This window comes from Tamandua tetradactyla, chromosome 7, assembly GCF_023851605.1.
Source record: "Tamandua tetradactyla isolate mTamTet1 chromosome 7, mTamTet1.pri, whole genome shotgun sequence".
Taxonomy (NCBI): Eukaryota; Metazoa; Chordata; class Mammalia; order Pilosa; family Myrmecophagidae; genus Tamandua; species Tamandua tetradactyla.
In genome coordinates, this window is record NC_135333.1 from 8,522,068 (window position 1) to 8,534,391 (window position 12,324).

Below are 12,324 nucleotides of genomic sequence, written 5' to 3' on the forward strand. Positions count from 1 at the left end.
CAAGTCATTCAGAATTTAAGATGATAATCTAACTTTATTATTAACTATATTTTGACTCAATTGTTCTTTTAAATTCTTCCTTAAAGGACCTGTAAAAACCTCAGAACCAGGATAGAACTCTAAAAGGCTGAACCGGAAAGAATTATCCACCAAAGATAAAGTAAAGGTTAACAACAGCCCATGAAAATTGCTGGTTTTTGAAAATACACTGGACAGAAAGATAGACTGAACAGCAGGAAGTCGTGATAAATATAAAGAGAAATATTTTATAATTTTTATGGTCATGATAAATATAAATAAGGAGAATATTAGTTTGACAATGCTATTAAGGTGAACTATGTTATTGAGAGTGCAGCATGCAAAGGAGAAATCATCTTAACCTTTTATAAGTCAAATTTGTATAGAGACACTGGGCCATATTCTCAGGATAATTTATAAACATACAATCCACAAAATTTTACAAACTTGTTCGGAGGCTTCATTTTCCCTAGCTAAGAACCTCTTACCTAGATTGTTTTTTAACTCACAGATTATCTGAGAATATAATGGATAAACTAAACAATTTATTTAAAAACTGAACTACCCTTGCAGCGCCCCAATAGTTAAGTTTTAAAAGTAGCTGAAATATGGCAGGCCACATGGCTCAGCAGGCAGAGTTCTCACCTGCTTTGCCGGAGACCCGGGTTCGATTCCTGGTGTCTGCCCATGTTAAAAAAAAAAAAAAAGTAGCTGAAATTGAAAAAAAATTCATTTAAAATAAGTTTTAAATCAATTAATTTATCATTGTTTGCCTATCACTGTGCTGTCAAAGAAAGTGATTTGACAGTCCATTTGCATTTCTCTGTGAACTACATTTTTATGATTGGGATGACAGCATTTTACTGCGAATTTTAGAAATTAAGCCATGTTTAAAGCTGGTAATTGAGTAACAGTACACTTTCAGTAAGTGGTGATTCTACTTTATAAGGATAACATGCAGAATTTTCAAATGAATGTGTTTTTCCCATACCATTGTATGGTCAAATATTAAATGTTTCTGTTTTAAGCTGCACCGTTTTACACTGGTAATGCAATAGACATATATGTATCTGTATTGCACATATAATACACGTACCACACCCAACCCATCACCCCACAAACATGTGCACACCACAGCAGAAAGGGGAGTCTCCTTTCTTGAGTTACTCCTAACCTTCATATTTCCCCTGGATTCGAGTGGACACTTCATTCAAATGTGGAATTTTGTAAATTTGACTTTTTTTTAGAAACCTGGAGCTGACCCTCCGGAGGAAGATGAAGGTTCAAAGCGAGTTGATCCCCTGCATCAGCTGATCCTTCTGTTTAGTCGAACAGCTTTAACAGAGAAATGGTATGGTTGGGACGGTTCGGACCAGACATAGGAAGAGCAAATAGAGAAACTCGTATCTGAGTATTCTATGTATCATGTATGCATATTTCAGTTTCATCTTGTTGTTGTTAGGAGAGAGAGTTGTTCAAACATATGATATGAGAGTTGTTCAAAGATATGACCGGTTTGGCATAGACCTATGGGCCCAACATTCATTCAACTTTGGATTTTGCTACCTGTGTGCTCTAGTTTTTCTCAGCATCTTTGTAATTAGCTGATTTATTTTAATTGGGTTCTTCGTAGGAAGTAATTTTGTTCTTGACCATAAACAACCTTTATAAATGAACAAAAAAGCCTGAGGCTCTTTTTTTTGTACTTTTGACTACAAAAGTGTACGGGAAAATAAAACAAACAAACAAATAAAAAGTATATGGGGTCAAGATGACCCCACATTTCCTGGAGAGATTGTGTCCTCACTGTGGAATGGGTCTCCGGAAGCATTTAGGGGCCGAGTGAGCCATCTTTCCAACTTGAAAGTTTTTTTGTAGACCGATTTTAAGGGCACTCCCCATTTCTCTTTGTTTCTGCAGTCTTAGTTATAAGAATTCATCAAGACCACAAAGGGTAAATCTCTCTGCAGTTAAATAAGAAATGCACTACTATGTCTGAAATAAAACTATGCTTAGCAGCTGCTCATTACAGGAGCCACTACAAAGATTGGTTCTGTACATAAAGCCTTTCAGTGGTTATGCAGCCTTTTTCTGCTTCCATGCCACATGAAATAAAGACTGCTTTGCCCCAGGTCTTGCCCTGTCTCTGCTTAACTTGGGAGAAAATTAATAGGCTGTTTGCCCATGAGTCTTCTCCCAAATCTCTAAGGTTCATTTGACTACTGTGTATATCATAATAATGTACATTTTCCTCTTAGCTAATGTGACCCATCCTCTTTCTCTCACTATTTCTCTTTCTCTTATTATTTCTCAACTAACAAAATCATCTCATCCCTAAGCATAGAACAACTCTCTGTCTGGCATTGTCAGGTAATGAGGTATTTATCATAAGTGATTTTTTTCTGGTGGCTCCAGTTTAAAAAAACTGCTAAAATCGTTTTTCAAATTGTAGGTATTTTTTATGGAAGCTTTTCTGAATGTATTAATGATTTCCATCTTCTTAAGAAGATGATAAACATATTTAACTATTTTATATTTTTTTTTTTTTTTTTTTTTTTTTAAAGGGAGGAAGGGAAGGAAAGACAGAGAGAAGGAAGGAAGGATGGAAGGAAGGAAGGAAGGAAGAAAGGGAAACATCTTTAAACATTTTCTTGTTTTATTGTATTTTGTTTGTTTGTTTGTTTTTTACATGGGCTGGGGCCGGGAATCGAACCGAGGTCCTCCGGCATGGCAGGCAAGCACTTTGCCCGCTGAGCCACCGCGGCCCGCCCAACTATTTTATATTTTTAATGGTCATTATGGCCATCTTATTTTTTTTTAACTGTGTGGTAACATAATAATTTGGGGAGTTTTTCTAGTAAATGTCAAATGTCACTTCTGTTGTCAAAGCACCTACCTCATTTAATATGCTCGTCTCAGATTTTGTAGGCCATTTATTTTAAGAGACTTGAAAGCTTCTTCTGTAAGTTAAGATGGGTCAGCTATTTAGGTCTTTCCTTTCTGAAACTAGGATATTTTTGAGTTGTTGGTTTTGCCTAATTTTTTGTTCATTTAATTTTAAAAGGCACACTCATTCAAAAACAAAGATTATAATATACAGTGAGTATTTCTTTGCATATGACTATACTTCTACTTAAAATTTTTTTTTCTTGTTTTCCAAAGCAAACTGGAGGAGGATTTTTTATATATGGCTTATGCAGACATTATGGCAAAGGTAAATAATTATCTTTCCTGGCTTCTAATTTTTAATTTTAATATAAAGGGAAATAATGTTCATCTGACAAAGGCTAAGAACCTGTGTTTCTGCAATAAAACAAAATTTTGTTGAATCTCTGCTATCTTTGATAGGTAATCATTGTTATCTCCTTTAACATTTTATTTATGGAATGATTACTATACTAAATCTTCATTCGTTCAGAATATTCACTGGACATGAAGATGTTGGGGATAAAATGGAGAATAAGCAAAAAACACATTGTCGTAGTCCCTTGGCTGCTAAAGCAAATATCATACAATGCGTTGGTCTAAACAATGAGAATTTATTGTCTCATGGTTTTGAGGCTAGGAAAAGTCCAAAATTCAGATGTCAGTAAAGCAAAGCTTTCTCCCCAAAGATTATAGCGTTCTGGGACTGGCTGCCTGCCATCCCTAGGGTCTTGGCTTTTCTGTCCTGTGATAATGCACATGGTGGCATCTTTTCCCTTCTCTTCTGGATGCTGTTGACTTTGAGCCTTTGGCTGCTCCCTGTGATTTTCTCTCCTTTGTCCAATTTTCTTTTCTTATAAGACTTCAGCCATATCGGATTAAGGTTCGCCTTCCTTCAGCTCGGGAACACCCTAAACAATTACATTCTCAAAGGTCCTATTTGCAATGGCTCCACACCCACCGGACCAGGGGTTGGACCTGAGTTACGCCTTCTGAGGGGACATGATTCAGTCCCCAGCACACACGCACCCTGCTTTCCTGGAATTTCCCATTTGAAGGAGAAAACAAAATTTACAAAACAGATGATTACAAAAAAATTCCAAGAATCATGGTAGGGGAACTTCTAGGTGTTTGGGGAATAGGTTACATAGCATAGCAGGGGGGAGTAAGGCTTAAGGAAGTCCTTGACTCTAGTATGATGAGTTGGCATGCCAAAATCACGTCTATTTCATGTCACATGGCATGAAACAGAAAGATAAATGGGGGGATGGATATCAAAGAGAAGACAAGGATTTTCTGATGTGAGCAACTGAATAGGTGACGATCCACTCACTGATATGGGAAGCACCGGAATAACTAGGCCTGGGCTGAAGAGGGAGGATGAAGAGCCCTATTTTGGCCATGTGAGCTAAAGATACCTGTGAGACAGCTAAGTGAGGATGACACCCGTTATCAGATGTTCATGTCTGTATTTAGTATCTCAGGTAAGAAGCATAAATACAAATTTGAGTTTTTCAGTGTAGTAGAGGCCGTAGAGGTGGATGATCTGTCATGCCCAGGAAGAGAAGGCAGAATGAGAAGAGAAAAAGACTTTAGGGCTGGACCTGTAAGGACACTGAAATGTAAGAGATAAGAGAGGAGAAAGTGGCTGATGGAGAAAACAGAAGACAATTCTAAGTGTGAACTGATGAAGAAGCTATAGGGGAAAGGGTTTGGTCAACAAAGTCGTATTCTGCTGAAAGTCTAACAAGATAAGGATTGAAAATTTTACAGGATTTATTACATATGCTTCATGAGACATGGTGACAAGAGTTTCAGAGAATTGTGTAGGGACATTGGTAGTGAAAGCACTGTATTGTGGGGAAGTAAGTAGTGATTCAAATGTCAGAAAATATTGCAAAGGTATTTCTCTACTGAGAAGATTGAGAGAAAAGGCTAAGATACAAGATAATACAGATCTAGATGAAATTGGGAAGTTGACGGGGGATTATTTTGTTTGCCATTTATTTTCTTGTGAGCTTTTTTTTTGAGTATAGAATTAATTTTTTTTAATTTGGGAATATTTTCACACTTACAGAAAAGCTGGGAAAATAGTACAATGAACTCTCTTAATGCAATTCTATTGATATATGTTATATATTCACATACCACATGATCATCCAAGCTGTACAATCAGTGATTCACAGTATAATCATGTAGCTGTGCAATTTTTGACATTTTTGTCACTCCAAAATAAATAAATAAAAAGTGAAAAAGGATACCCCAAACATCCCATGTCCCACATACCCCATTTATTTATTTTTGTCTTCATTTTCTTACTCATCTGTCCATACACTGGATAATGGGCGTATAAGTTAGTGAAGTTTTTCACAAATCACATGGTCACACTTGAAAAGCTATATAGTTACACAATCATCTTCAAGAAACAAGGCTAATGGATTACAGTTAAGCAGTTTCAGGTATGTCCCTATAGTGACTCCGATACACTGAAAATTATAAAGAGATATCTATATACTGCATAAGAATAATCTCCAGAATGACCTTTCAACGCTACTTGAAATCTCTCAGACACAGAAACTATTTTGTTTCATTTCTCTTCCCCCTTTTGGTCAAGAAGACTTTCTCAATCCTACAAAGCCAGGGCCAGCCTCATCCCTGGGAATCTTATCCCACATTGCCAGGAATATTTACACCCCAGGAGTCATGTCCCACAATAGCGGGGGAGGGCAGTGAGTTCACTTGTGAAGCTGGCTTAGAGAAATCACATCTGAACAACCAAGAGGTTCTCTGTGGGTGACTCTTAGGTATAATCATAAGTCAACTTAGCTTCTCCTTTGCAGGAATAAGTTTCATAAGGACAAGCTCCAAGATCAAGGGCCTAGCCTATCAACTTGGCAGTCCCCAATGCTTATGAGAATGTCAGGTCTTCTCCAGGTGGGGAAATTTAATATTTTTATATTTTTTCACCAGTCCCTCAAGGGGACCTTGCAAATACTTTTTTAATCTTCTGCCAAGATTACTGTGGGATATATTGAGCATCACACCAACCTATAAAAACCAACAAGATCTCATACTCTATTCATGGTCCCATGTAATTGTGGTGTTCAAATAAGCTGACCATAGAAGTTAAATTAGATATTGTGCTACCAAGAATATACATTTTGCACCAAATACACATCCCTTCCTTTGGTCTTGCACAGAAGTTGAAGTTTTAATATAGTCAGTATCATCCTTTGTCCTTTACTCTGATTTACCTTAGACCTACCCAAATCAGCTACAGTCATGTTGAAGTCTGATCACTTTTCATTGTTCTTAATAGTAGTTATATGGGATAATGCTGACTTTCATAACTGTATAACTCTACCTCTGAGTCTCAGATGTCACACAAATACCTGAAGTTCCATGGAATGGCCAGTGTTCTGGTTTGCTAGCTGCCAGAATACAACACACCAGAGACGGATTGGCTTTTAATAAAAGGGGATTTATTTTGTTAGTTCTTCAGAGGAAAGGCAGCTAACTTTCCACTGAGGTTCTTTCTTACATGGGAAGGCACAGGATGGTCTCTGCTGGCCTTCTCTCCAGGCCCCTGGGTTCCAACAACTCTCCCAGGGGTGACACCTTTCTGCATCTCCAAAAGCCTGGGCTGAGCTGCGAGTGCTGAGATAAGGAATGCTGAGCTGCTTGGGCTGTGCTATGTTGCGCTCTCTCATTTAAGCACCAGCCAATTAAGTCAAACGTCATTCATTGCAGCAGGCATGCCTCCTAGCCCACTGCAGATGTAAATGAGCAACAGATGAGGTTCACGTACCATTGGCTCAAGTCCACAGCAACAGAACTAGGAATGTTCACCTGGCCAAGTTGACAATTGAATCTAAGTACCACAGCCAGGTTATACACAAAGCTCAGCATCATGGAATTTAGGAATAACAGCACTCCAGAATAGATATGCCTGCTATAAGAGCTTACAATCTAGGAACCTTTACAATAGGCCTTCCCCTGATAATCTTTGCTTTTAAATTCAGTTCTCAGAGTTTGCAAATTATAGTTTGTCCATATTAGTGAGGCTTTATAATATTTGTCTTTTAGTTTCTGGCTTATTTCACGTAACATACTGTCCTCAAGTTTCATTTACTTAGTTGCGTGTCTCACAACTTCATTCCTTCTTACAGCTGCTCAGTATTCCACTGGATGTATACACCACAGTTCCCCCTTCCATTCCTCAGTCAATGTACCCTTAGTCCACCCCCATCCATTGCAAATCACAAACACTGCAGCCAGAAACATGGTGTGCAAATGTTTATACCTGTCCCCCCTCTCAGTTCCTCCAGTTATACACCTGTGGAGTCACCATACTGCCCTCCAGAGGGGCTGCACCACTCCAAACCCCTACCAACAGTGAATAGGTACATCTCTCTGTCTCACCATTTTCTCCAGCACTTGTGTCTCTTGGTCCATTTTTAAACAGTTTTATTCACATACCATGCAATCCAACCTAAGTAAAAAAATCAGTGGTTCCTGGTATAATCACATAACACTGCAATCTATATGGGAACTTTTCCATTTCTTCTGCAAAGAATCCCATACCCCTCCCTTATATCCCCCACTTATTGACATTTAGCTTTGGCGTATTGCCTTTGGTACACTGAATGGAAGCATATTACAATTTACTGTTAGCAGAGACTCTCATTTGCATTGATCATATTTTTTCCATGTACCATCCCTTTTCAACACCTTGCAATGTTGACATTCGATTGTTCTCTCTCATACAAAAACATTCTTATATTTGTACATTTAATCACCGTCATTGTTCACTCTAGGCTTCGCTAAGTTACAGTGTTCCAGTCTTTATCCTCTGTCTTTCCTTCTAGTGTCATGCATGTCCTAGCCCTCCTCCCTCAACCATATTCACACTCAGCTTCCTTCAGTGTACTTACAGTATTGTCCTACCATTAGATAGTATTGTACTATCCATTGCTGGATCTTTACAATCGATCCTGTTGCACATTCTGTATTCCTTCAGCATCAAATGTTCAACCTCTGTGCTTTCTGTCTCCTGATAACCTGTGTTCTCATCTTTAACTCTCAAAGTTCACTCATTAATGTAGTTCATATTAGTGAGATCATACAATATTTGTCCTTTTGTTTCTGACTAATTTCACTCAGCATAATGTCCTCAAGTTTCTTCCATGCTATTGTATATACATGCTTTGTGACTTTATTCTGTCTTACAGCTGCAAAATATTCCATCATATATGTATACCACAGTTTGTCTAGCCACTCTTCCATTGATGGACATTTGGGCTGTTCCATCTCTTGCTAATCGTGAATAATGCTGCTGTAAACATTGGTGTGAAGAGGTCTGTTTGTGTCCTTGCCTTCAGTTCGTCTGAATATATACCTAGTAATGGGATTGCTGGATCAAATGGCAATTCTATATTAGCTTCCTGAGGAACTGCCAAACTGCCTTCCAGAGCTGTTGCACCATTCTGCCTTCCCACCGACAGTGAATAAGTGTGTCTCTTTCTCCACATCCTCTCCAGTTCTTGTTGTTTTCTGTTTTTTTGATAATGGCCATTCTAGTAGGTGTGAGAAAATATCTTTGTGGTTTTGATTTGCATTTCCCTAATAGACAGTGAGATTGACCAGCTTTTCATATGTGTTTGAGCCATTTGCCTCTTCTGAAAAGTCTCCTTATGTTGGATATTAAACTCTTATCCAATATATGGTTTCCAAATATTGTCCCTCATTGCATAGGCTGTCTTTTTACTTTCCTAATGAAGTCCTCTGATGCAAAAAAAGTATTTAATTTTGAGGAGATCCCATGTATCTACTTCTTTCTGCATTACTTGCGCTTTGGGTGTAAGGTCTAGGAAACCACCTCCTACTATATGATCTAGAAGATACTTCCCTACATTTTCTTCTAGATGTTTTCTTTCCTAGCTCTAATGTTTAGGTCTTTGATCCATTTTGAGTTAATTTTTGTATGACGTGTGAGATATGGGTCCTCTTTCATGCTTTTGTCTGTGAATATCCAGTTCTCCAAGCATCATTTATTGAGACGGCAGCTCTGTCTCGGTAGAGTTGACTTGACCTCCTTATCAAAGATCATTTGTACATAGATGGGAGGTCTGTAGATGTTTTTCTGGTTCTTGCCTTGCCTGAATGGAATCTTTCTTTTTTTTTTCCAAGGATGGTCTCCAAATATGATTGACCCCAGTCACATTTTCCCAGATAGGACTGGCCCAGTTCTCAGGAGAAGGGTGTAATCAATATCAAGTTTCCCTGAGGATGAGACGCAGCAGGTTGCCAGAGATTCCTGTGAAGCCTCTAGATTCTGTGCTTTTCCTGTCCTTCCCACAGGTGGTGCTTGTCAGCCTGCAGCTCCCCACCAGTGTAAAGCAGTGCAGTGCCTTTAATTCTGAGCAGACCCTGCACATGCCAGGGTTGTGGTTAAGACAGAGGCTTGATGGAAGGCAGGTTTATGGTTTAGCCCCTGGGGTTAATTCTCTGATTGAGGGCTGCCATTTGAGATGTGCACGCATGCACACACACACACTCTCTCTCTCTCTCTCTTTTCTTTGGGAAGATAAGCCCTTTAGGGAATTATCTCCTTCACTTGACTAGTTACTTTGTCTCTGGGACCTATCTTAATTCCCCTTTGTGGGTGGGGGCTAACAATTGAAAATGCCTGAGGCTTTTTCAACCAGCTACTTAGGATAGTTTTTAAAAAGAGATTAAAAAGTTGAAGGAAAAAAGAAAAAGAAATCCCTTTTCAGAGACAGTCCCCAGTGCCCAAAGTTACCCTGTCAAGAACCAGAGTAGGTAGCTGGCTCTGTGTACCCTTTTGTTTGGACACAGCCCTTTTTCAGTATTCTGAGCTTGGCTGACTCCATAAGTTTCTGGATGTGGGATGTGGGGTGGGGTGTTTGGTTTTTTTACTGTCAGCCCCATACTCTTCTCTACAGGGTGAGACCTCGGGATTCCTTTCTGCTCGCTCTTGGTTTATCTGTGCTTGGAGCTTGTATTCAGAAGTCCAAATTTATTCATTAAAACCACAGTTGGAGTTTAGCTAAATTGCCTTCCTTGCCCCCAGCAAAGACTGCTTTGTTTTCCTATGGGGAAACATGCCCCTGGGGGAGGGGCGCCAGCCTCTGTGCTGTGATCTCGGCCCTTCCACCCCTTCCAGACTGGTGTACAATGTGTGTCCAGTCATGGATGCCCCCCAAAGAGTTGTTCCAGACAGTTCTTGGATATTGACTAGCTGCTCTAGAGGACTAACTAACTTCTTCTTCTCCCTACACTGCCATCTTGTTGCCCTACCTTTCTGCTTGGTTTTTAAGAGTATGTAAGCATACTTATGTCTTAGTGAGAAGGATCCAATAAAGTTGGCAAGTCAATTATTTAGCTGAGTGAAAAGTAGCGGCTTTCCAACTTTAATTTAAGCCACAATCTACAGTAAGAAATACATTTAGCCAGTATATTTATAGGAACATAAAACTATATTCCTTGAATGTTTTGTTTTCATTTCAAAATCATGAAATTATACCCTTCCTAAGAGGAGTACATTTTCTGTTCTATTTCAATAGAAAATTGTTTGGATCATGTTGTTCCAAATTGATTTCATGTCTGGTTAGTGACTTGAGACTCATAGTTTAAAAAACTAGATGAAAGAATAAAACAGAAAAGATAGCTACTATTTTGTAAGGAAAGGGAAACTGGAGAGGATGGCCAGGTTAATGGCAGCTTGGATGAGTTTCCTTTTGGAGTATTAGGTTCTCAAACTGCATAAGAAAGTATAGTCATCTGCTGAGACTGAACAAAAAGGTAGAGGGGATCTGGAGAGTATTGTTTGTGGAGACAGAGAAGAGTTGAAAGAGATATTATGGAAATTGGGATAGAGTATTAACTAGAAATTAAATTAGGATTCCCAGGCAGTGTAGAATGCCTAGTTTTGATTGTTGCCTATGAATTTGTAGTAGTATCAGTATTTTTGATTGTGTGAATTTCTGTAGCAATTCTCAGAACTGAATGCACATTCAGAGAAGGCAGAAAGTTAGATTCGTCAAGGAATTTTTTCCAGGCTGCAGCTGGAAGGCAGTGGATCATAGGGGTTTTATATATGACCATGAGAGTGGTTGAGTTGTTAGATCAGGTATTCTGACTAGAATAATAAGGAAATGAGGGCACGGGGGAGCTGATAAATGAGGAGCTTGCAGACTAGTCATGGACTGGATGTCCTCTACAGTTGAAGAACTGGTGAGCAAGTGGACTAAGAAGAGGGACGCTTTTCATTGGAGACTCAGATATTTCTGATGGTTAAAGTTCTTGTGGCTGAAGTAGAATCTGCCTTCACATTAGTTCTAGTTGTAACCCAAAACTGTGTCTCATCTCTTTTCCATTGATAGATGGTCAAATATTTAATCATGGCTCACATACTCACCGTTTCTCTGAAGATTTTCCATTTCATAATCAAACAATCTTATTCCTTTTATTGTTTAATGTATGAAAGGGAACGCCTAACTTTAATCACCCAGTTCTAGTCAGCACATGCGCCACTTTATCAGTATATCCCATCCAGAAGTTTATGGAAGACAGTATTCCAGTTATGAGCTTTTCCTGTGCAATGCACTCATAATGGGACTATGTCCTCTCTTATTCTCACTTCAGATCTAATACATTTTCAATAAATTGTAAGAATTCATTAAATTTGGGGGCAACCAAATGGCATTTTTCACTCCTTTTGAACTTCCCTATCAGTCTAAATTTTGAAATCATTGATTAATTTCTATTTAGTTGTATATCACACCCATAGTATTTGGATGGTTAATTTATTTTTTAATTCAGTGTATGTGTTCATTTTTTATTAGAGTCAGGCCTGTTCAAAACTTATTGAAACCTTTTTAAAATTCAGTTCTATCATTTGGTGTTAACTATCTTTCAATTTTTATCCACAAACTTGCTTAGTGTGATTTTCTTATATTTATTTAAATTGCTAGTGAACATTTTGTACAAGAAAAGGATAAGAGCAAAACGTGGTGATTTTATATTATTGATCCTTCTTTAGACTGATGCATCTATCCATACTTTTGTAAAGAGTAAGAGAATGAATAATTAGCATCTTTCTTTGTTTCTGTGATGAAACATGCTGATCAGCACAATTTTCCATAAAGTAAAAATGATACAGATCTGTGTTCCCACCTTTATTTCCTCCTTTGCAAAACTGTGATCACATGCTTACTATTATAAATGCAGAGATTGGCATTTAATTCATATTTGCTGAATGAATGAAAGAATGTGACAAACCTTTATCAAGTGAGTGAAAGGATCATATTTTGTACCCTCCCTTCCATCTCCACTTTATCTCCATACACAAAGTACTCT

General features: G+C 38.3%; 1 protein-coding gene across 2 annotated transcripts in view; it reads left to right on the forward strand.

The window, feature by feature from the left end:
- Positions 1-12,324, forward strand: part of RYR2 (ryanodine receptor 2) — a 779,580-nt gene that overhangs the window by 676,854 nt on the left and 90,402 nt on the right. For both annotated transcript variants that reach the window (XM_077168436.1, XM_077168435.1), the window contains 2 exons: positions 1,266-1,369; positions 3,181-3,232. In XM_077168436.1, coding sequence (XP_077024551.1) covers positions 1,266-1,369; positions 3,181-3,232 — 156 coding nt within the window. The remainder of the gene's footprint in view (positions 1-1,265; positions 1,370-3,180; positions 3,233-12,324) is intronic.